At 30.7% G+C, this 27,749-nt stretch overlaps 2 protein-coding genes across 2 annotated transcripts; one reads left to right on the forward strand and one right to left on the reverse strand.

Annotated features, from left to right (window-relative positions):
• Window positions 1–21: 21 nt before the first annotated feature.
• On the reverse strand, window positions 22–2,563 carry LOTGIDRAFT_170344 (hypothetical protein; the record flags this gene model as incomplete). The annotated part of the gene is made up of 3 exons (XM_009068987.1): window positions 22–92; window positions 599–722; window positions 1,709–2,563. The coding sequence occupies 3 exons, from the start codon at window positions 2,561–2,563 to the stop codon at window positions 22–24; spliced, it is 1,050 nt and encodes a 349-aa protein (XP_009067235.1).
• Window positions 2,564–10,800: 8,237 nt separating this feature from the next.
• Window positions 10,801–27,043, forward strand: LOTGIDRAFT_237154 (hypothetical protein; the record flags this gene model as incomplete). Its single annotated transcript, XM_009068988.1, has 14 exons — window positions 10,801–10,810; window positions 11,761–11,785; window positions 12,803–12,929; window positions 19,813–19,827; window positions 21,476–21,571; window positions 21,903–22,001; window positions 22,600–22,755; window positions 23,161–23,256; window positions 23,503–23,583; window positions 24,228–24,348; window positions 24,559–24,641; window positions 25,462–25,633; window positions 26,526–26,657; window positions 26,892–27,043. The coding sequence occupies 14 exons, from the start codon at window positions 10,801–10,803 to the stop codon at window positions 27,041–27,043; spliced, it is 1,365 nt and encodes a 454-aa protein (XP_009067236.1).
• Window positions 27,044–27,749: the final 706 nt, after the last annotated feature.

A 27,749-nucleotide genomic window follows, 5' to 3' on the forward strand; every position in this document is an offset into this window, starting at 1 on the left:
TCAAAACAGGGTTTATGGGGTTCAGGCAACAAACATTACCGGTACTAACATAGCGTTACTCAATCCTCGTGGACGCCCCGCTACATTCAAGCCTGTTATAATAAAGTTTAATGCAATCCATTACAAAATTAAGAAATATATTTTTTTTACAATTTTCAAGATATAAAATTAGGTCAAAGTTAGACATATATGTGTCAATGTCATTGTAAATATATGTCAAGGTTAAAATATGTAGGTCAAAAAAATATAATGTAGGTCAAGGTAAAATATGTAGGTCGGTCAAGGTGAAGAAAATGAAGATCAAAGTGATATAGGTCAAGATGATCAAATGGAACTTTCTTTTAAATTCATTATCAACTAAAAATCTTACTAAATTCCCACACTAAAAAATGGAAAATAGGATCACTAAATACGAAAAGTAAGCATATAACTGAAAAGAAACTAAAACGTCAAAGTTGATGGAAGTAACAACGTTTTGAAGAGTAAAACCCAAAACCATTTTAAAACTGGAAGATTAAACTACATTTGTAAAATAACTCCATCTTTAGCTTAATAACATCAAGTTTTTTGTACAAAGAAATATATAAGTGTAACTCACCTTCATTCATGATATAGCCAGTGGTCTGACACCATATTTCTTTATAACCATGTCTAAATGACTTACTACGTAAAGCATATATTATAGGGTTGAAAGCACTGTTAATATATCCAAACAAATATGCCTGAAAAATTACCAACACAGAAAGCAGTTATAAATCTTATTACAATACTGTCTACTCCAATATGTGACCTTATTTTACAATTATGTAACAGATAACATGTCAGGCAAGGTAATATACGTCCACTGGCAGCTTTGATTTTAAATAAAAAAGTTTGGCATTACAGTAACAATTAACAGTATGAAATATTCAACCTTCTTGTTATGTAAAAATCTGGCTAGAATTGTATCTTCTAGAATGTTTACCAACTAAAAATTGAACTCATTTTCGATAACTCATGTAAAATATTTTCAAAAGGGTTCATCCCAGGGTGATAATAAACATTCACACCAAATCAGTCAACAATTTTGCCTACTAGAGTGTTTACAAGATAAAACTTTAACGTGTTTTTAAGTACAACGGCGATTACTCATTAAATATTTTTTGATTTTCAATAGGGTTCAATATCTGGTGATTACGAACACTCACACCAAGTTTTGTCAAATCAGTCATGAGTTTTGCCTACTAGAGTGTTTACAAATCTTAAACTTGTTTTCAAAAACAAAGGCAATAGTTAATCAAATATTTTTCTCCAATTTTTTTTTTAATAGGGTTTATTCTTGGGTGATCATAAACACACACACCGATTGCGGACAAAGGTGACTAAAATCATCCCCCAACAACCTTTGTAGGTTCAACTTAGTCAAACTATAGTTTTATAGTTATAGGTATTATTGGTAAAACAATTGCAAGAGAACTGACTTAGGGTGGACAATAAAAGATGACTTTAACCTTTGAAAGCAACATAATTGATTTTCCTGTTTAAGACATCCAAACACAAAGTCACATAATATGAATAAATTGTAGATCTAGATATTTTGGTTTTTATTTTTCTGAAGATGATTGCACTCGCTGGCTAAGAACTTGGAAAATTATATATTCCACAATTTGTAAAATATTCAACCAATCAAATGCTCTATTTGCCACAAGTGACTCTGTAAATAACTTACCACAGGGTTAATGTAAGGACTAAAATGTTCCTTATCTTTGACAATGGTGGTATAAGAAGCATAGAGTTGATATGGTATCCAACATAATATAAAACATGCTAGCACCATAATTAACGTTTTAAATATTTTTTTCTGTTGAGCCACAATCAGATTATTATCCAATGTTGTGTGGATTTTCAAAGATTGCGAATGATACCAAATTGTGCGAAACATGCGAAAATAACATATCACCATGGTTACAAGAGGTATAATAATTCCTGTAACTTGTACAAATGTATGATGTATATAAGTTTTTAAATCATGAGGATAGCTTGGCCCACATTGTGATGTATATTTTTTATAATATACATGATTTAGTCCGGTTACAGTTATTGTTGATAAAAATCCTGCCCAGATCCATGTTGCCGCAATCATCAATAATATTTGAGATAATTTAAACGAGTCTGATTGAGCCCTAGGTAAAGAATAACATTTGTGAACACTGATGTACATTAAGGTGTGGATTGATGTGACTAGACAGAAACAGGTTAAAAATCCATTGATAGAACAAACAGTGTTACCAAGCACCCACTTTCCTGCCACCAGAGTTGTAATTGAGCAAGGAACAAGCAGAAGTCCCACCATCAAGTCTGCCACAGCCAAATTTGTAAGAAACAAATTAGTTCGTGTTCGCATCACAGGATAACGTATCACTACGGTAATCACCATTAAGTTACCAACAACTGTTAATACTGATGAAATAGACAAAATGACAGCCATTGTTGTGGAGAAAGAGAAACTCCATGGACTGCCAGTCAATACCGTTGTATTTGTGCCATCTGATTCAAAGGCGCTTGTCTCATTTCTGCCTGCCATTTTGAATGTTAATACTTTGGTTGATGTTGGTTGAATTACAAATCACAATCACATATGATTACTATAAAATCACAAAAAGACTATTGAGCCTATTGGAACACCATCCTCATGAATAAATTTTCGATCAATTTCCACAAAATGTAAAAGATATACTGATGTCATCTATTGTCATCCACTGTTAATCACTTTATCAACATCAACCACTTTTCACTAAATCAACTAATCATCAGTAACATCAAATTGTAGTGAAATTCTGATTGTTACCATTCCTAATATAATCTTATCATATATAACCTATATTAATTAGGCTACACTCAAAAGCATTCCTGAAGCTTTGATCTGGAAATTTTCATAGTATGACTAACTGTTGTCTTCTGGTAGCAACTAATTCATCTGAAAAATTAAGCAAAATTAAGATTAATGAATTATTGAACGATGGATTTACATGGTTCATAATTAAAATTATCATCATCAGAATATTTTGCCAGGCAAGGTTATATTTTTTAGCAACTATGGGGATCACAGTCACATTATCTTTTTAAAAAATAAAATCAGGCATGGAAAGACATAAATCATGATACACTATACTGAATTCATACAATTTACACTTTAATATATTTCATTCTTGGAATTCCTTTAAATATCCTGATAGTTCCACTTAATTTTGTAACATCTTGAGGCTAAATATCTTATAATACTTGAAATATGACATAAACTTGATCAGTTTGATCAGCATTGTTATTGAGATAATGTAATCCACTACATTTACGCTAAAATGAACACATTTATTGTTCAACGCATTCACTTGGAAAAAAACAAGCAGTGGAAAGTTATAAATAGCTAGTCTTTAAGGTTAAATCTGTAAAATAGCTTTGCAATCATATAAAGTTACTTTTCTTTTACTTTTTGTTTCAGAAGAGTTTTTTTCTCTTCTATGTCTGTGATGCATGTATTTCGGATAAAGATGATATTCTTGTATATCATGGAACATAGCCTGTGGAATAAATATGGTATACAACGGACAGTATTCAAAGGTTAAGACCAAAGACTGACAACGAATAACGCATGTGCCTCTATAAATATTGAAAAAATAATTAAAAGCTAACGTAACAGAAAATAACCATACATACAAAACTCTTCTAAGACTTTCTAGTGTTGGTGGAAGGTGTACTTGATATACTAATACTTAATCTGTATGTTCCTTGTAGGCCCATTTGTTGTTGCTTATAAAGTTATTTATTTCAATTTCAAGTTTCTGAAATAAAATGATGGATAAATAGTTTATTCAATGGTAAACTGTTGGATATGGTTTTATGCCACTCTTGCTTGTTAAAATATCTCCAGCACTCATGGCATAAAAACCATATCCACTTGTAGCCTCTATCTGTCAAATATATCTAGGTACTTCAGGATGTGGTTTCAAAATATGAACTGTGAATGTGTACTTCTTCCATATTGACACATATTGAAAAAAAAAAGATCATTTGTGAGAATAGTGCATCAAAAAATTTTCCAATTATGGTGTTGCCCATGCGAGAATGTTCATATTATCAAATAACTGTATAATCTTTATCATAAATAGGCTAAATAATCATCATCATAAGAAAATGCGTAGAATGGAACTAAAATAAAACTCTAAAATTACTTATAATTAATAAACAGAGATAGCAATAAGAGCCCTCAACCTTCCTAAGGCTTTCATTTTCTAAAAATAGACCAATCAAATACAATTAGTTACATTAGACACTGCGAGTGTGAAGAACTACAAAAATAAATCGTTAACCAGTCCATCAGCCTTTTAATGTATCTTCAATAGAAAAATAATTAATAAGTTTCTAATATCCAGTCATAGGAGACTATGAGAATGGAATTAATTGAATCACTGGATGTCAAAAACGGAACTGGTTTTCATTATAATGTTGACAAATCAGTACTAGATCCAATCTGGACATTGTATTGTGAGATATACGTAGGTGTTGAATACGACACAGAATCTACTCTATCCTCTCTAATTTAATTATGAATTATAGATTATAGATTATAGTGTGTGATGATCTAGGACAGGGACAGAATAACTCTATAATCAATTTTACTTTAAAAATAACGTCATGTTGTCATCTATCATCCTATAATAGTGACAGACTAATTCTAAATTCCTCACAATATATCAAGCTTCTCAACCTCGGCTCTGTTATCACACCGTTCACAACATTTAGAATAGAGCTACCTTAATAGAATTTACAGAAATCTGATTGCTTATTATCATTAATTTGGTAGAATGAACACCTTAAACTTCCTACTTTCAAATTTTACAATTATCTTGAGCTATGACATTTCTGACAACAAACTGTTAATTTAGCGCCAATCTGTCATTCTGTTCTTGTTTGGGAGATTGCAACAATTTTACAATAAGCTGTAGCTGACAGAGAGAGTACATGTACATATAACTGAATATAATTTTTCAATAGTATTACTGTTTCCTTTGACACTATGCTGTCAACCAAAATCAAAATGAATCAAACTTGTGTATCAAATATTGCCCATATTATTCTGTGTAGGTATAGAGTATAGAGAATTAGGTTTTTCGTTAAGGTGAGTTCACACTAGCATGAAATTCATAGCAAAGATAATAGTAAAGATATACATTTGTTCACACTGCCCCGGGCCGAATTCGTTCTATACACTAAATTCTGGTAAATGGCAATCAGACCCATTTTTTTTCAGAGACAGAGATTGAAAGAACCCCATATTGTTTGATCTGAGAGATAAAAATTATAAAGATGTGAAAATGCAAGGCGATGTTTGGAGGGATGGCGCTTATCCATTTTGTACGCTTGTTTTTCTTCAACATTTTTCTGATAATTTCAATAAAAAGAATGTCTTCATCACTGTTACTATCATTCATTGTTTTAAAGCATTGATTGTTTCCGTGCAGTAAGAGTCAGCAGAAGTCAGTAACCATGTATTCTTCGCATGCGCAAACTAAGAACGCACAAAGAACACGTGATGCACAAATCGGAATTCAGTGCAGGTGTGAACATAATGCATGAAAAATGTTTTAGTCCCCGAATTCACTTAGCTGTCCAGACGGAACATACCTTAAAAGATACATTTCTTTCAATTGATTTTTTGTCTACTTCCAGATGATTTATATGATTATTAATAGAATTTTATGTCTTTTATTTTATTGAAAAGATGATTTAGTTTATAACTTGTGAATATTTTAAATCAATATTTAAGATAGAAAGTTAATCTGTGTAGCTAAATACTAGTCCTGGTTATAGCCATTCATGCCATGATATGATACCTTTTGCAATACATGGATCACCATATGACAAATACCTCATATGAGGTAAATTAACAGTTTCAATATAGTTTAATTTATATCTTTATAACTATAATATTTGGTAACGTAATTGACAGAGTGGTTAATGTCCACTGTCTTATAATATTCTTTTATTTTTTCAGTCAAGTCAGTGAAAAATTTGCCTTCTTATAAAAATCCCAAATTTTTTCAAGAATGACAGGTATCGTCAAGTATTCATACCTGACCTCCTGATACAACACCTCAATACAAATACATTGATTCACAGATACATTGTGCCAACACTAACTTTTACATCCTGCGTGATTCCCTTTGTCAGTCATGCAGAATTATATTCCGAGATAATTTCTACTTAGATTACTAAATGTAGCAAAAGGTTCTATAATTGTAGATGAAGAAATGACTGAAGCTTAGCACACTAAAACACATTAGGTTACGTCATGGTAAAAATAATCTTATATAACATTAGGTTTGTTCATAATTCCATTCTGAAACCAGGAGCATTAGAAGACTTCCTGGAAACCTATAATCCTTTTGTCTCCATAATCCATCATGTCACAAGTACTCGTCTTGCTAATTTCTAAAATTTTACTTTCTAAAATTAGCTTATTTGCGTTAAATTTCTTTATAGATTATTGAGTTGACAAAGTTTGTCAGTCACATCTGTGAAGCTACATATTGTTTGGAATATATATATAATATATACAAGTAAATAAAAAAATGTGTTAAATATAACAGATAATTGCTTTTAGCCTTATAAATTTTTGATAAACAATTGCATTCATCTAAATATTTCTTACCTCATCCATTACACTATAAAATGTATATTATATCTTTGTCTTCTGTGGTTTTTATCGTTATGCATAGTAGGTGTAGTTAAATGAGACCTATTGAAAATAAGACTTTAACCTAAATTGGTAGCCAAAATAAAGTTATAATTATTATAAGTTATTATTTTAACTTGCTTGAAGAAATATTTTCTTGTTTTGTGTAGTAATTCTTGCGTTCTTGACAAATAAGACAATAGACAAATCAGGCTATTAATAGCTATTGTTTAATTAGTTTTACTATACTTATTAAGATTAAAAATGTGTTTAATTAATACCAATAACAGTTTCAAAGCAATACACCAACCATATGGCCAGTGGTAATAATTTCAAAATGCAATATGTTTCCTAAACCAGTCACTGGTGGCACTAGCCCCCTGGAGCTAGGCATACAAATAGAGTAGACAGACTTACTATGCGAAGCATAGGTGCAACCCTTTCATGGAGGTTCTGAGAGGGTGTTGCCTGCAGGAAAATAGAATTGATTTGGTGATTCTGACATATTAGAGCAAAATTATATATATTTATATGTAATAATAACAAACAATCTTTACTGTTAAATTGTAGATATTAGAGTGGTTGAAAAGATACCAGTTACTAATACAAGCAACTAGTCACTATTGAAAAAAGGCAGTGGTACAGGGTTAAAGTTTAAATGTATTTTCATGTTAATATTATAGAGCTATATATTTTTTGTAAATGTTTATTTATAATCAATTTGATCAAGTCATATGCCAGTTTGGTATGATTTAATTATTCTATTTCTGTTTGAATTTCTTCAAGTACCATGAGAATATATCAAACCTTTCTCTCAGACAGAATCTTGAAGAAAAAGGCCCAATGGTATACAGGTTTAGTTGACATAATCTAAATCAACAACAGACAACTTAACTTTAAAGTAAATTATGCTCTGGTCTTTACATAACTGTTTATGTTGTTGAGTGCATTCTAAAATTCATTACATTCCTTCCTGCAATTAAAAGAATCATGCCATTTTGTTATTTTAAAATTAGAAACTTGCTTTGTGTAGTCTTCTTATTGCTTTCAGACCCTAAATTAATAAATGGTTTAAAGAATGACACATGTAAATTTTAGTAAAATTTCATCTTAAATCAATTTTTCTTAATTAGTATGACAACCATATCCAGTTCTGTTTACTGTGAAAAGTGATCATAGAAACATACCTTTTATTCAACCTATTCCAAGTTACAAAGTTGAATATAGCTCAGCTTCACTTTGGAGAGTCCACAAATCTCTGAGTGAAAAGGCACGTCAAGTCAACTTTAGGATAGTTCACATAAATTTATTTTATCTTGAAACAATATCCTGACACTGACACAGAAGCTATAGACTCTTCATTTCTGTCATATGAATTCTTTGCTTTGATTATACACAGTCATTCAGATCCTGATTCTTATACATCAATTAACATATAAAGTAAGTTTTAAACTAATATAAATCAGTCACAAACATCAAACTGATGATATAACTCTTAATATACCATAATTGATCAGAAACTTTAATCACAACTGATTTAGAGTGTCCACAAACTTATTTCATGTGACTAGAAGTTTGGAAAATAATGTACTGATATTGATCCCAATGTAAAAACATGTACGAGTTTTCCTGGCAAATATCAAGAATATCAAGATTATCCTTTTACATTTATATCTTCTTTCATTTCATCGAGTTAACTGGCATTCTACTCCTACTGAGCCATCATCATGCCAACAGTCAAATAATCATCCACTCTTCACTTACCATTCTGTAAGGTAAAAATAGACTCAAATTTACTGTATAGTTGAAATTACAGGTAAAATACCAGTTAGACCATAAAAACTATTTCTTTGACTAGCAGTTTATGTCTAGCAGAACTTTTCAATTTTGTTTTGGTTGATAAAACCAATCATATGATCGTTTTCCCCATAGATGTGATACAGCTTATTCCTGACTTTAAATGATTACCACTTAAAGGCTTATTATCTATTTCCATAGCTACAAGAGTTGGTTTTTGGATTATTGGCTTTAACATCACTAATGTAAAATAGAGACTCATAAGAATCATGTGGCAGCAAATATATAGCTGAATAGCTGCATGTGACAGATAGTAAAAGTACACAAATTCAATATGTTGATAGAAATTTCACAGTTCTAGTGATCAAAAAATAAAAATTGGTTATCATAACTTATATATAGGCTACTTATTTTGAAAGAAGTAAGAACCAAGTCAACATACAATTAAAATACACAATTGAGTTTGACCGTTATTAATTATTTAAACTTAACCCAGCTTATGATCTTACGACCTTATCTAAGGAAATATCTCACCTGAGGCTTCAGTCCTGTATATTAATTCCATGCGTCATGCACAATGTGGTATAATTCCAACAAGTTTCTTCCTGAAATTCTTTCTGGTAATTATCAGATAAAATCTTGTCAGCTTCAGGGAATGAAATATTACCGGTCTAGCTCCTCTCTGATTGCTTATTATATCATAATTAAACCAGATAACAGTAAGACTCAAGGCAGTCTTTTCTTAGCCTTATTATTAGCATCATACAGTTACTTAGCTAGAATTACAACTTACAAAATAGAAACATAATCCTTAAAACTGGTAGTAGAACATCAAATACTAGCTATGTCTATCTAACAAAACAATGCTGACCTATGCAAAGTATTTTTAAATGAAAGAAGTACTAAATGAGATAATAAGTCTGGTATATTGACCAGTCCTAACATATTTAGTTAAATTTTACACCCTTTTATATTTAACTTTGTAATGTATGTACCAGCTAGACATTGCTTGTAATGCAATTTAAAATTTAGAAAAAATTGTGCTTGTATCTTGAACAGTCTCTTACTATAAATATCAATTACTGTAAAGATGTAGACAGAGAGAATTTTAAGAACAAACTCATTAGGGAAGTCATTATAGATGAAATAATCTAGATTACACATTCTGTCCTTTTACAGGAATACCACAATAATATTGAAAACACTTTGATTTTATATATAATATACATATCAAATAACATTTTTAGCAGTGTGGACTCTCCATGATGATGAATTGATCAATTTTTTTTTAACTATGTTACGAAAAAAAAAAGCACTAATGCTCCAACACGCGTAGCAGTTTATAAATAAGTGTACACAGGTTTTTTCTATTTATACATCCATAAACTGAAAAAATGTAAGGTAAGATATATCATGATGTGTACAGGTAAGATATATCACAATGTCTACAGATAGGAAGTATCATGATGTGTACAGATAGGATGTATCATGATGTGTACAGATAGGATATATCATGATGTGTACAGGTAAGATATATCATGATGTGTACAGGTAAGATATATCATGATGTGTACAGATAAGATATATCATGATGTGAACAGGTAAGATATATCATGATGTGTACAGGTAAAATATATCATGATGTGTACAGGTAAGATATATCATGATGTGTACAGGTAAGATATTTCACAATGTCTACAGATAGGATATATCATGATGTGTACAGATAAGATATATCATGATGTGTACAGATAGGATATATCATGATGTCTACAGGTAAGATATATCACAATGTCTACAGATAGGAAGTATCATGATGTGTACAGATAAGATAAATCATGATGTGTACAGGTAAGATATTTCACAATGTCTACAGATAGGATATATCATGATGTGTACAGATAGGATATATCATGATGTGTATAGGTAAGATATATCATGATGTGTACAGATAGGATATATCATGATGTGTACAGGTAAGATATATCATAATGTGTACAGGTAAGATATATCATGATGTGTACAGGTAAGATATTTCACAATGTCTACATATAGGATATATCATGATGTGTACAGGTAAGATATATCATGATGTGTACAGGTAAGATATATCATGATGTGAACAGGTAAGATATATCATGATGTGTACAGGTAAGATATATCATGATGTGTACAGGTAAGATATTTCACAATGTCTACAGATAGGATATATCATGATGTGTACAGATAAGATATATCATGATGTGTACAGATATGATATATCATGATGTGTACAGGTAAGATATATCACGATGTCTACAGGTAAGATATATCATGATGTGTACAGGTAAGATATATCATGATGTGTACAGACAGGATATATCATGATGTGTACAGACAGGATATATCATGATGTCTACAGGTAAGATATATCACGATGTCTTCAGGTAAGATATATCACGATATCTACAGGTAAGATATTTCACAATGTCTACATATAGGATATATCATGATGTGTACAGGTAAGATATATCATGATGTGTACAGGTAAGATATATCATGATGTGAACAGGTAAGATATATCATGATGTGTACAGGTAAGATATATCATGATGTGTACAGGTAAGATATTTCACAATGTCTACAGATAGGATATATCATGATGTGTACAGATAAGATATATCATGATGTGTACAGATATGATATATCATGATGTGTACAGGTAAGATATATCACGATGTCTACAGGTAAGATATATCATGATGTGTACAGGTAAGATATATCATGATGTGTACAGACAGGATATATCATGATGTGTACAGACAGGATATATCATGATGTCTACAGGTAAGATATATCACGATGTCTTCAGGTAAGATATATCACGATATCTACAGGTAAGATATTTCACAATGTCTACATATAGGATATATCATGATGTGTACAGGTAAGATATATCATGATGTGTACAGGTAAGATATATCATGATGTGAACAGGTAAGATATATCATGATGTGTACAGGTAAGATATATCATGATGTGTACAGGTAAGATATTTCACAATGTCTACAGATAGGATATATCATGATGTGTACAGATAAGATATATCATGATGTGTACAGATATGATATATCATGATGTGTACAGGTAAGATATATCACGATGTCTACAGGTAAGATATATCATGATGTGTACAGGTAGGATATATCATGATGTGTACAGGTAGGATATATCATGATGTGTACAGACAGGATATATCATGATGTCTACAGGTAAGATATATCACGATGTCTTCAGGTAAGATATATCACGATGTCTACAGGTAAGATATAGCATGATGTCTACATGTAAGATATATCACAATGTCTACAATTAAGGTATATCACAATGTGTACAGGTAAGATATATTACGATGTGTACAAGTAAGATATATCACGATGTGTACAGGTAAGATATATCATGATGTGTACAGGTAAGATATATCACGATGTCTACAGATAAGATATATCATGATGTGTACAGATAAGATATATCATGATGTGTACAGATAAGATATATCATGATGTGTACAGGTAAGATATATCACAATGTCTACAGATAAGATATATCATGATGTCTACAGATAAGATATATCATGATGTGTACAGATAAGATATATCATGATGTGTACAGGTAAGATATATCATGATGTGTACAGGTAAGATATATCACGATGTCTACAGATAAGATATATCATGATGTCTACAGGTAAGATATATCATGATGTGTACAGATAGGATATATCATGATCTTTTTCGGTAAGATATATCATGATATGTACAGGTAATAGATATTACAGTTTTCACAACCAAGATATAAAGTTAAGGGATCATGATTTGTACATAGGTAATAGAGACAGTGCGATTTGTACAGACATATCATTTGTACAGTTAAGAGATACAATAAAAATGAAATAATAAAACACTGTACACCATATGTGTTATGGTAAAAGGTAGAAACATTAGAAAATAGAAATTTGTTTGGTTTACAACTTGTTGAGTTACATATTACAGATGCTCATGAGTTATGACTAACATTTTGGTATTCAAGTCTTGTGTTCTCTACTATAACAGTTTGCCTGGGAATATTTTAGTTTCTTTTATATAACAAAGCTTGTCTCATGAATTTCATATCGGGTGGTTCAAGTCAAAAAAAGAAATTTATTTGGTTAATTGGTGCTGTTAATCAATTATCCATTTTGAAACATGGAAAGGCACTGAGTTTCCAATAAACTTAAATCTGCTTGGATATATTAAACTTTTTATTCTTTTTGAGACTTCAAGCTATATTGGAAATGACTAGACATATTTCATATCATAAGCTAAAACTATTTGAAAGGAAATACGGAAACTTAAAACTGATTTTAATTATTTTATTATCATTTTACAAGGTAACTTGCCAGGTAAGGTAAACATACATTCAAACAGCAGCTTTGTTTAATTTTTAGACTCAATAAAGAGCAACACGAACCATTTATCATTAATCTGTAATGTTTTTATTCGATACTCAGAAAAGTAATCAACTCCTTACTCAAGACATTATCAATTCCAATTATCACACAAAGTTTCAAATATAGTTTTGAACAGATAACTAGACATATTAGCCTTCCAATAATCAAATAAGTTTATATATAAGAATAAATGAAAATATGGTTACCATCTTTGAAACAAAACTGACACGCCAGCAGCTGAGTGTGGGAAAGAAAAGTTATATTTGTCAGTGTTTGTTATAAAGTTTCTCTTTTAATTAAAGCATAATTACAAACAAACCAACAAACATTATTCAAAGATATAAATAGTTATTTCACCTGTGGCAAGTAACAATAACAAAATTCACACATTTAAATTCATACTAAAACCACCATGTTCAGACAATCTAAAATAATACTTGACTCATTGATCTTAAAGCATAATTGAAATCAACACACAAATTTAATAAAATTCCAACCTCTATTGTGTTCACAAACAAATATCATGCGTTTTTACTAAGTCAAGGGCAATAAATAAAAAACTGTTCATTGAGAAAGCGCCAAATTAGAACTTGACCTAGATCTTATCAATATATACATACATGCAAAGTTTCATCACGATCGGATTAAAACTGTAGCCCATATCACCTAACATGGGTGTATAAAAAAAGGGTCATAAAGTCATTTCAAATTTTTAATGCAATTTTTACATGATCACAAAATTTAGTGCCTTCCATCAACCTTTATTAAGTTTTTATCAGACATGTATAGCCATTACAATATAATAAACAGTTGTACATGTATACCAGTAAAAATTAATATATATATATATATATATATATATATATATATATACATAATGCATAACAGAAGGTATTAACGATCTAAACACATTTCCATATCTAAAATTAACAAGATTATAGCCATTATAACTTTAAATACACCATCCTACACGTTTTAGAACATTTCTTTTTTTTATAAATTTATTTTTAAAGACAATTAAAAGAAATGGTGCTTCTATGTATAAGAAAGGTGTAAGAATCCACACATTTCAAGTTTATATACAATTCATATTCTTTTAATGAATTTTTAACTGTGCACCTTAATGGATTTCATTTTATTTTAAGTTTTAAATGTCTATGGATCTTTATCATGATAATGGAGCCTTGATTTATTTACTATTGGAACAACTGAAAGGCATTAAGAGAAGAAATTCAGATCTGAAATCATTGAAGTAAGTGGCAGAAAATAAAACAGAAACTATTTTATCAGATAAGAAATTAAAAATATAACTTGCTATAAAGTTTTCTGTCTTCGTCAAATTTTCTAATAAAAACATAGATAGTTAGTTTATATGTTAATTACCACATTATAATATTTATATTTGGCAAGTACACTGATGAGATTTCAAGTTGAGTTGAAAATTGAGTTCACAAAATAGTCTTGAAACTTGCTGGGTAAAATTGTTATAAACTGTATAACCCAATTTCTAATTGCTACTTTTGAATATACTCATGTACATTATATAGAGTTAGAACCTTTTCTAAAATTTTCGAACTTGAACTTTGAATTGTGTTGAAAATTAGGCTTTTTTTAAAACTCTCAACCAAGATTATCAACTGTATAAAACAATCTAAGATTATTGTTAATTTGTATCATGTGATTGTACTTGTTTCTTTATGTATTGCCTTTGACCAGAAATAGTGTAAAATGATGCAAATAAAGATTATTATTATTACTATTATTATATCACCACCATTCTAGAGATCTTCTACAAGTATATCAAACCTTCCTGCCAGCCTAACCTCTGACATACTGCCAAAATTAGCTTCACATACACAAAAAACAATAAATAATCAAGAGCCAAAGAGAAACCTTTATCTATTGAAATTGAAATTTCACATCATTATGAGTTTGTCACCACTATCAAAATGCATCATATCACTGATCCTACAACAACTATTTTGTCATTAAGCATACAACAATCATTATGCCATTGATCCTGTTACAACCATTACATCAATGAGCCTGTCACAACCATCAAATCATTGAGTCTGTCACAACCATCACATCATTGAGTCTGTCACAACCATAAAATCATTGAGTCTGTCACAATCATTAAATTATTGAGGCTGTCACACACATTATCTCATTGAGCCTGTCACAACCATTAAATCATTGAGTCTGTCACAACCATCACATCATTGAGTCAGTTACAATCATTAAATCATTGATTCTGTCACAACCAATAAATCATTGAGTCTGTCACAACCATTAAATCATTGAGTCTGTCACAACCAATACATTATTGAACCTGTCACAACCAATACATTATTGAACCTGTCACAATCATTAAATCATTGAGTCTGTCACAATCATTAAATCATTGAGTCTGTCACAACCATTACATTATTGAACCTGTCACAAACATTAAATCATTGAGTCTGTCACAACCATCACATCATTGAGTCTGTCACAATCATTACATCATTGAGTCACAATCATTATATCATTGAGTCTGTCACAATCATCACATCATTGAGTCTGTCACAAACATTAAATCATTGAGTCACAATCATTATATCATTAAGTCTGTCACAACCATTACATCATTGAGTCTGTCACAATCATTACATCATTAAGTCTGTCACAATCACTACATCATTGAGTCAGTTACAATCATTACATCATTGAGTCTGTCACAATCATTACATCATTGAGTCTGTCACAATCATTACATCATTGAGTCTGTCACAATCATTACATCATTGAGTCTGTCACAATCACTACATCATTGAGTCAGTTACAATCATTACATCATTGAGTCTGTCACAATCATTACATCATTGAGTCTGTCACAATCATACCATCATTGAGTCTGTCACAATCATTATATCATTGAGTCTGTCACAACCATTAAATCATTGAGTCACAATCATTATATCATTAAGTCTGTCACAACCATTAAATCATTGAGTCTTTCACAATCATTACATCATTGAGTCACAATCATTATATCATTGAGTCACAATCATTACATCATTGAGTCTGTCACAATCATTACATCATTGAGTCTGTCACAATCATTACATCATTGAGTCTGTCACAATCATACCATCATTGAGTCTGTCACAACCATTAAATCATTGAGTCTGTCACAATCATTACATCATTGAGTTTGTCACAATCATTACATCATTGAGTCTGCCTCAATCATTACATCACTGAGTCTGTCACAACCATTACATCATTGAGTCTGTCACAATCATTACATCATTGAGTCTGTCACAATCATTACATCATTGAATCTGTCACAACCATTACATCATTGAGTCTGTCACATATATTATCTTATTGAGTCTGTCACACACATTTTATAGTTTGGGCTGATCTGTCAATCTATGAACAAAACAACACAAATCAATAACTCAATTAATAAATAGAATTGCAGCTGACAATTGTTCCCAGTCAATGAAGGAAATGTAACAAGATCAAGAGTCCTTATTACTAACGATAAAACACCTAATGACAATGTCTGGTTACAAATTGTTTGCATGTTATCAGTTCTGTTTACATTGTGATAAACTAATAGACACTAAAATTATGATAACATGTGTACTAATATTCTTCCATTTGTCTTTGTCAAAATTGTCAGTCACAAGTCCAAGCACGTTCACTCTCAATGAATGACACATAGCTAATTCAGTAAAGTGGATAAGCTCTCATATAATAATTGTGCACTTTTTGAGGAAAAACTTCATAGAGAGGCAATAAGATTCATTTTCAGTTTTGCAGACAATGGAACAGTCCTCATGAATGTCTCTCATCATGACAGTGATGTCATTCACTTAATGGGATCAACACAGGCAGTATGCAAAGAATTTGTGACTCAAGATTCTCCTTCAAAGGGTTGTTTCAGGCAAACTTCCAGCAGGAATCTGTGCCATCGTCCCTCTTAGCTTCAGTCATCATGATACACATAACCACCATATCTCACAATTAATTATATCAAGATCCATGGCTCCAGTAGAAGTACGGGATTGGTTGACAGGGCTTTAGTTTGGTAGAAGTAGTGTGCTCGTAAGGCACCAAATGTATTCACATTTTTACAATTTTTATTTTCACGTGCTTATTGTTAACAGGGTTATGATGTAGAAACTCGTACAAAAGCACAGAATCTACTGTTAAGCAGCTCTATGATAGTCAAAGTGGTACATAGGTTTTGTTTATGATTTTGTTTAAAAATAAAGTGTCAAAATACAGGCAAAGTTGTTTTTGTTGTTGATAAAATCACTTTTTAGTCCTAATTTGACATTGACATTAATCTAATTGCAAAACCTTGAGTTCTGACCATCTCAAAAGTATTAACCAATTGAATTGGCATCCGCAATTTAGTTTGAAATGACACCTTAAGCATTTTTCTGGACTAATTGGATGTTGATAGATGGCCATTTTGGATTTGACCTCTTACGGGCCTCTAAAATTTGAAAATGAATCTTACGTTGAAAGCTAACTAAGCTTTTCTCAAAAAGTGCACAATTTTTATTGCTAAGCTGCTGCACTTATTATATAAGTGTTACAATGGAATTTGTATAATCAAATAAAGGGCATATAAAATAAATAAAATAAATGTCTTTTTGTGTAGAATAGACTATGACAATATCTTATCATTACACAAGATCATACAGATCATCATCATAAAGATGACATTTTATATGTAAAATTTTTACCAATCTGATTAATATGAAGGTGTAGATCTTTTTGCTTAGTTGAATACTAATTGGAGAAATGCTTAACAATTGTGTCAAATTCGGAATTTTACACCCACCGATTGTGTCATATCATGTACAACAAGGCATTTGGAGTATATAGAGGAATCAGTAATATATATGAAAGAAAAAATTACAAATGGTTTTAACAATGATGCAGCTTTTATGTACATCCATGCATGATATAAATATGATACTAAACATAAACCAACATTATAGTGATTATAATAGCTTTAACTGAAAAAGATTATATTACAGGATAAACCTAAAGATTAATAAACCCAGAAGTGGATCAGATTTCAGAAAAAGCTCTTTACTAGTTATATAGGAAGTCACAAATATTGTATCATTTGATCATTTAATCATAGCCTACCATAGGTCAAGGTTTATGCATTCAGATTTGCTAAGCATTTTCCTTCTGACAGTGATGCAGGTTAATGTCTGATAAACTGAGACCTAATTTTATATCCCATTGTAATACCACTATTAAATATGCAATATAAAAAACTTCAATACAAAATTCAGAAATACCAAATTTATTTCCTTAGTGAAACTTGAATGTTGAATATTGTTCAAGATAAAGTCTGACTAGCCTATTTGGTTGGTAGTTGGTATTATATATATACAAGTACATACTAATACCAGTAGGAATGGGAGAAAAAAAGGATTATATAACAGAACATATGGTCTGAGTTTATATTGCTGACATTATCAGCTTTATATTCAATATTATACCCAATTTCCACCCTACTGTTTCCCATAGAAATATACTCTATGCTAGTGCTAAACTCACAAGAATTGGGATTATTACTGTTAGCTTCACATGGGTCTGACTTCAATCCCACTGTTTCCTATGGAAAAAGTACTGAAAGGGTTTAACATTGCACTCATATTCACTTGGGTGTGAAATCTACCCCACTGTTTCCTGTGGTTATATAGGATAATAATGCTATTAAGCAACATTATACCAGAAAAACTTAACTTTACAACACTATACTTTGAAGCAAATACCTAAACTTTGGTACTTGCCCCTTACATACATAATATCCAATTTTGAAATTGCTACATATTATTTGTTACTCCGATACACATTATTAATATTTCCATGAATGCAGGAACACCTTTTATCACTCTACAACTGTGATTATAAACTTTTACTTTCAGGGATTGCTATTTATATTTGTTTTTTTCTTATAAGATTTGTCTCACACACACTTACAACTCTACAGTCATCAATCATTTTACCTTCTTTATGTTTATTATCTTGACAATAAACATAACTAAATCATAACTTTTATACACTCAATCTTCACAACAATACATAGATATCTGAACTCAATCTTTAGCTTATATTTACTGAGATTATTTATAATGACCCATCTAGATAATCTGTTATACAACTTACAATTTTCTTAATATCACATTAATAGTAATTCTAAAATCTCTTCTGCTTAATGAACTGGTATTATAAATATTAAATAGTAAAGTGAAGTGACTTGATCCCTTAATCTTAATATACATTTCAATTCATCTACATTGCATTTTTATTCTGAAGGTGGCAGAAATTCTATCAGCTGAAAAGGAATTGGAGAAAGAAAGAATTTTTATTTTACAAGGATAACAACTTAGATCAGCTTATCCTAGACAAAGCAGGAACACTAGCCTACTAATTATACTATAACATAAAAATACAAAATCTGGTCACGCATATAAAGGGACGAACTGTACGATAATGACATAATTCCTTCAAAAAGACATCAAACACGAAATTTCACATTTTATTTAGTTTGTTTGCTCCCAAAATTGGGGTATCTGAAAGTTGAACTTCTTCAGTGTAGGGAGTTGGTTGGATGTCATTAAAGTCCATAGGCATAGGATAGGCTTAGTTTGATCTACTCTAAAACTAGAAAACAAGGTAGATCTGAGATTTTACCATTCAAATATTTGGGGCCTTTACCTAGACATATAATCTACATGGAATTATTTTGATGATTTTATTACAAATGCAGAAAATCAATGTTTATATGTGATATTAATTAAATTTTCAGTTCTCAGATGTTAAGGTAAGTGAATTTTTCAATGGGAGAGAATTAAATATCATAAGTATTGTATGTTAAGCAATGAATACTATCACTCATTATATCATTTCTGAGACCAATGTCCAATTGACCGCTGAAAATGGAAAATCTGTTCTTTAAATAGATGTATCTTTGTATTTTCATAGTATGAAGTATTTAAAGGTAAATTGAATAACATTGCCATACAATTATTGGTTGTCAACCTGCTTACACCTCCATAACACCTACAATTATAGGCTAAACTCTTGATGATAGGCTAGTTATTATAAAAAATTAATTAAAAGCATCTATGAGTGTGTGGTAGTAACAAACAATATTGTATTTCCAAACCAATGCAGAAATAACGTGTGTTTTCAATAGATATTGTTTTAACCCACTACCATTTCAAACAATTAGTTCATACCGACCTGAATTTAGTTTCGCATATATTGGTCCCAAATGAATGATCAAGTGTCCCATTTCATGAAATTCAAAAGAAAACATCAACTTTGAACTTTGTTCACGCCTGAAATTTTCACTGAAGTGCCAAGGTTGTTTGAGGAGATAAAAACTTTCACTCACCCTTGACTGTCAAAGTCGAGGCGTAAAAAGTTTCATCTGATTTCAGTCAGCACTTTCTTCCAAGATTCCGGTTATAAATTCTCATATAGACTATAGTGTTCCGGTAGCTCCAATAAACTGTTTGTGTGATAATCTAAAAATAAATAGACCTACAGTTGTCTTGATTAACAAGACATTCAGCATACTACTTCAAACTACAACTAATTCGTTCTTGATTATTTGTATTAGTCTCCCTTTTTTTCTTTTTTTCATGCCCTTTGGTAGTGTTTGGTTGACCATAAATGTTAAAATAAAACCGGAGGTAGAGAAAAGGTAAAGGCTTCATCTACCAGTCCTTTACATTACATTATAAAAGTTTGTATATAGGCTCTTGATAATCTTGACTATATGACAAAATGAGAACTTGATAGCAGATAGCATGTTGTCAGTGGAATCCAGAATATGATTAACATGAGAGTAGTTTTAGTTGCAGCAATTTTACTGTGTTTGTCTGTTTCAACAAAGACTATCGATGATGAATTGAAACTAGTGTTTACAGTGAGTGTCATGTAAAGAAATGGACAAAATTATTGTCAAGGATGGAACGCCATAACGGCCAAAATTTGGCAAAATAATTTCAATTCTAATCTTAGACATTCAGTAAACCCTGATTTAATTTAAAGGAATACTACGTCGTAGAATGAACATTAAATTTAAGAATTTAAAACTTGGCCAATAAGAGCATATATTCATCAATAGATATACTTGGTGTCATAAATAACATAACAGGATCTATATATATAATCTGATAAATCCAAAATACTAAGTAAAATATTCATAAATATGCGATTAACTATTGAAAATCATTAAGATTAAACATTTTTTAATAATTACTTAGTTATATGAATTTTCCAGATTTTACAGGGATTCTGCTGTAGCTTTATCTTTATGACACCAGGTAAGCTAACTGATGAATAGATACTGGTAGGCCTACTCATATTGACCATTCTTGAGAACTTAGATCAATCTTATGTTCATTCTAAGACATAGTATCACTTTAACATGATGATATTTACATTTCTTCTTTTTTCAGTTATTTCGTCATGGTGATCGTAGTCCAATAGAAATTTACCAGAAAGATAAATATAAAGCTGATCAATGGCCAATGGGATTGGGAGAACTTACAGATGTAAGTTTTAATGGCATTGCACAGATTGTGACAGAACCTTTCAGTCTGTATTACAGTATACTAGGTTGTCATAGTCCTGCTTGAAAACTCTTGTTAGTGACTCACCCAGGTGTATGTAAGGCATTCTTATTAGCTTGATTTTGAAAGCTTTATACCAGATGAGGCAGTGGCCGCTGAGATAAGGTTAAATCAAATATGGCAGTGCTGGACATATATATCTCACGACATGGCATTTTCAATTCATTAGCATATCTTGTTGAGTCCATCAGACTGATCAGAGTGCATGTCAGAAGGTATAAAATTCTATTAAAACTTATTTTCAATACTTCAGATAGGTAAAAGAAATGCATACGATCTTGGAGTTTTTTTCCGAAAGCGGTACATGCAGAAATTAAATTTAGATACAAACTTTAAACCAAATTCTCCAGAGGTAAGTTATTCCTTATTCACAATTTATGATGTTTATAACTACACTGGTATTTTGCATATTTAAGTGTTGGGTATGTATAAATAAATAGTCTTCAGAAGTATTAGCATGTAAGAAAATCGCATAATTCATTTAAAAATACTATGTAAGTGTTATATTAAGCTCATTATTAATATGGGAAATATAAATCACACAATACTAAAAAAAAAAAAAATCTATAAAATTACAGTAAATGTGGCTACGTTTCTGGGCTAATAAAAAAAAAAAATTAGACGAGAATTTGACACATTCAGCTTAGTTAGATGAACAAGAAAATATTTTTTCAAGGGAGATAATAAACTAAAAAAATACAGGTAAAAGAATAACAAGTAAATGAGATGAAAGATTTTGAAAAGTTAGACAGAAACTAGAAAATGGGCCATGAAAGGAACAAGAGTGCCATAAAGGAAAAACATTTGAGTAATGATAAAATGGCATTTACATTACAGTAAGAAAAAGAGTGTAATGTAACTGTTTGTTCATCCTGCAGGTGGTAAGGCATTATTGATTATCTTGCTTTTTATTCTAAGAACTTGTAAGTTTTTTTGTTTTTTTTTTCAAGTTATATATAAGAAGTACAGCAATTAATAGGGCAAAGATGTCAGCTGTGTATTTCTTAGCAGGGTTTTACAATGAAGATTTTCAATCTGTTATGAAGGAAGAAGAAAAATTCCAGACAAAATACAATGTACGATTTGAACCAGAAGAACAAGATCAGGTAGTCTGTCTGTGTGTAATGACGTAGTAGTTATTGATGTGTTTGTTTTCTTACCCAGGAACACAGGTTTAATATGGCTAGCACTATTTCAACCCAGTTTCTCAGTGTCAGTATAGTCAGAGGTCAACATACTAAGGCCCTGTGTTCTTTAGGCTGTACACAATAACAATCCCCCTAAAAGTTGAAGTAAAAAAACAAAAGTAGCTTTATGCTACTGTCCTGACAAAATTTCCCTCATTTCATTAGGCATGGAATCAGCCAATTCTGTAATAATGTGTCATTTCATGTTGTTTATTAATGGCATAATGATGTTATGGGATCATATTTCAATATGCATTTAAATAAATATGAACCAAATGTTATATTAAAATGATTTGATTGCATTGAACAAAATGATATTTTTAGTTATTGTCAATGACATCATGCCCTAATGCTGATAAACTTAAAGAAGAATGGGAAGATAAATCTACAGAGTATAAAGATTTTATTAAGCATCATCAGGTAATTAATATAAATAATATTTAGTATATGTGTTTCTCATCAAACCACATGAAAAATCTGAACTTACATAACAATAGATTCATCAGCATTTCTTGTGAACAAAATATATGCTCTATAGTTTCTATCTATATGATCTATATTCAATTGTGAAGTGTGTGAAGTATAGCTATTAAATTGGCCAATAGGATCAAAATTAGCTTTCAGCTTGTATTGAAACAATCTTTACCTCGGTATTTTACATTTCAGGATATATTTAATTTAATGAAAAATACAGGTTGGTCTGATCCAGACCAAATGAATGCTATTGTAGACGATATTTATTGTGAGGTAGGTCTCCGTGGAAACTATAAAAATATTATTCGCATGAAATTTTAACCTATACTTTAATGTAAACCAATATTTTTATTTATATGTCTGTCAACATTTCTTCTTAGCACCATAGAAGCTTCATTTTTGTGTGATTAGGTACAAATGCAGAATGATGAAATCTTGAATAAATGTAAATTCGACTAAGTCAGCTTATGAGGACACTCGAGTTGTCATCTGATATTAATGAAATTGGGTAAGCTTATGTAGGTTCTAGGACAATTTTGTGTTTGTTTCTGTGATAAAAACAAGATCTCACAACCAATTAGATGTGATTATATTGATTTCATCCAAATTTTTATGGATTTTTACTTCTTCTTTCTTATTCTTTCCCACTGCTGCTGTGGGTGTATGTTCCTTTACATGGCAGGATTTCTTTATGATATTTAGATAACATTGCATTGCTTGATGTATAGCCTGATTCATGGTTTTATTGTGTATTTATAACTGTCTCTTTTCCTTTTGGACTTACAACCTTAACCATGTTACACTATCACATGGTACCATCCCTTTGTCTGTCATAACAAAGTGAAGAGTAATGGGTTTGGAATCAGGATTTGAGTAAAATATTTCATTTGATCAATATTACTTTTGTTACCTTCTAGACAAGCCATAATAGAACTCAGCCTGATTGGGTACAGCAGAATTTTAAGGCTCTTATGAAATACTGGGATGAAAGTAAAAAATTCCAGTCACCAACACCTAAATTATTGCAATTAAATACAGGTAAAGTTTGGCTATATTGACCTCCCGTTGACCTCTTGCTGTAGTACACTGAGGATCCAGGGTTCACTCAGTATTGGTCAAAGTTTTTTAGATCCTATTTCTCCATGTGAGTGATGTTGGCTGTAGGAGCTGACATAGACAAAATTTAATGTTGTTCAGATGGAACTATAAACTGAGGTCCCTAGTGCTAATTCATTTGGTATATTACAGGCCCTTTGATGTCTAAGTTAATGAAGACAATAGATGATAAAATACACAGAGAATCAAAAAGTAAAATGGTGATTTTTTCTGCTGTAAGTGATGTTCCTTCTCTTACACTCTATGCCAATTGGAACCTATGATCTGTATTTTTTATGCCCACATTTCATTATAATTATTTTGGAACGTGAATCTGTTGATCATTGGTTCCATCTGTCCTCTCAAATTTCCTTGTAAAGAATCTACAGTTTTTATCTAATTTTGATAAACTTGTGTATGAGTTACATCCACGTAAAATAAAGATCAAGATCAATTTAACCCCAGTCATATTAACCCCTGCACATTGAAAATACAATGGCTCTTTAAGTTCTTCAATTGATTTTCAAAAAACTTAGTTTGTAGGAAAATGATCATTAAATGATGAAGATCAAGTGAGAACTCTGGCAGTTTATAACAAATTCAAAATTTGCTATTCCCCTTGATCCTGAAAACATATATATTTATGCTAAATGTTGTCTTCTTAATTTCAACCAGTTTTCATGAATCAAGTAGATTCAGAAGCGGGCATATTTGAAAGTGATCCGCTATCTAAATGTTATCTCATAACGTCTCAGACACTGGCTAAGATTGAGTTTTTAAGTCACTCTAACCATAGCTTTTACAACAAGAGCATGAAAGGTTTCTGAATTAGTCATGTCTGTGATGCCACAAACTACAAAATAGTGTTATTTTAAAAGATATTTATTCTAAGATCTGTTATGGTTCAAAATGAAATTATCTTTTAAAAGCCACTTAACAATTATCTATATTTTATGTATTATTGTATATGAGTTTTAAAGTTTGTTGTGGCTAATTCTTCTTTCTCTTCTAGAAGTTCCGTTATCACATCTTATTTATCCTGTTACTTTCTTTCAGCATGACTCAACCATCATTAATTTTCTTCTGGGTTTACAAAGTTTTAATAACCGTCAACCTCCATATAGTTCAGCTGTTATAATCGAATTATATCAGAATCAAAAGATGTTTTATGTAAATATATTATACCATAATGACAGCAAAACAGAGCCATATCACTTTACAATACCAGGTCAGTTTTATATTCTACAATACCAGGTCAGTTTTATATTATACAATACCAGGTTAGTTTTATATTCTACAACACCAGGTCAGTATTATATTATACAATACCAGATCAGTTTTATATATTACAATACCAGGTTAGTTTTATATTATACAGTACCAGGTCAGTTTTATATTATACAATACCAGGTCAGTTTTATATTATACAATACCAGGTTAGTTTTATATTATACAATACCAGGTCAGTATTATATTATACAATACCAGATCAGTTTTATATTATACAATACCAGGTCAGTTTTATATTCTACAATACCAGGTCAGTTTTATATTTTACAATACCAGGTCAGTTTTATATTCTACAATACCAGGTTAGTTTTATATTATACAATACCGGGTCAGTTTTATATTCTACAATACCAGGTTAGTTTTATATTATACAATACCGGGTCAGTTTTATATTCTACAATACCAGGTTAGTTTTATATTATACAATACCGGGCCAGTTTTATATTATACAATACCAGGTCAGTTTTATATTATACAGTACCAGGTCAGTTTTACATTATACAATACCAGGTTAGTTTTATATTATACAATACCGGGTCAGTTTTATATTATACAATACCAGGTCAGTTTTATATTATACAGTACCAGGTCAGTTTTACATTATACAATACCAGGTTAGTTTTATATTATACAATACCGGGTCAGTTTTATATTATACAATACCAGGTCAGTTTTATATTATACAGTACCAGGTCAGTTTTACATTATACAATACCAGGTTAGTTTTATATTATACAATACCAAGTCAGTTTTATATTATACAATGCCAGGTCAGTTTTATATTATACAAAATCAATTAAGTTTCAAAAGGAATGATTTTTATGTTACAGGTTGCGAACAGACTGCCCAATGTCGTTCAGGAATATTAAGACAAGAAGCAATGAAAGTTACATTTTCAACCAATGAGAGAGAAGCATTTTGTGGTGGTGTATTTAGATCACATTCATTGAATATTACAGATAGTAAGTTCTTTAAATTATGTTTGACTATTGCCTTTGAACTCTTTGAAAAAGCCAGATGCTTTAATATTAACCTCCTAGCGATATTTTAGTAGCAGTTTGAATTATACAAATTATACATTTGATTTTACAAAAAGAAGTTTATATCAAATCAAATATTATTATATTTTTGAAAAGTAAAGTAGGTCCAGATAATGTAATTTTTTGTAGTAAATGTTAAATTATTTCTTATTTTAGATATTATTCCTGTGTCAGTAGTAATAGTAATTGGTGTTTGTGCTGTATTATCTATAATAATGTACCGTCTTTACCGACGTCGCCGTAGACCTGTTGGTGACCCTATGATGTACCGTCCTTTGGCTTATGGTGATGATGATGAAGATGTATAAGTAGTAAGGTGATCAAAGTGTGTGAATAGGAAGATAGTTGACTTTAATAACTGGTGAAATAGGGTTTCTTACATGTGATTTGACTTGAATTTGTCATCTTTATTAAAATCTGTCAGACTTTGGAGTACAGTTTTAAAAATACAGCATTCATGAAAAGTGTTGAATTTGACAACTGTGAGTACAGTGAAACCCCTCCATCTGCGCTATGAAAAATGCCAGTTTAGAGAGGTTATCAGTTTATTGTGCAATAGGCTACTCTAACAGAGTTAAATCCATGAACATGATCACAAAAGTGTTAAAACAATTTAATTGGATTAGTCAGTAATTGTTAGTTTTGATAATGTCATTAACGGATTAGTGATAAATAAGTAATTTAGAGTTTCTGTAGGTTACTTGCCTATAAATAAGCCACTTTGGGACCTTATTTTGATGCTGGATTGTGGTTTATAGGGGGTTTCCTAATACAGATTATATAGTGATTCGATCAGGACTTTTCAAATGTTGGTTACAGAGAATGCTGTTTGGAGGGGTTTAACTACTTCTGATAAAGCTTTAAGATGTGAAATGAATTATATTTGAGTGTGTCATAATTTCACTGAGTAAGATTACCATATTCTTATAAATACATGTATTGTAATAAATGATGATACTGCAGAAAATATAATTCCATTATAATCTCTTCATTTTGTTCTTCATCATGTGAGTA

This window comes from Lottia gigantea (assembly GCF_000327385.1).
Source record: "Lottia gigantea unplaced genomic scaffold LOTGIsca_97, whole genome shotgun sequence".
NCBI lineage: Eukaryota > Metazoa > Mollusca > Gastropoda > Lottiidae > Lottia > Lottia gigantea.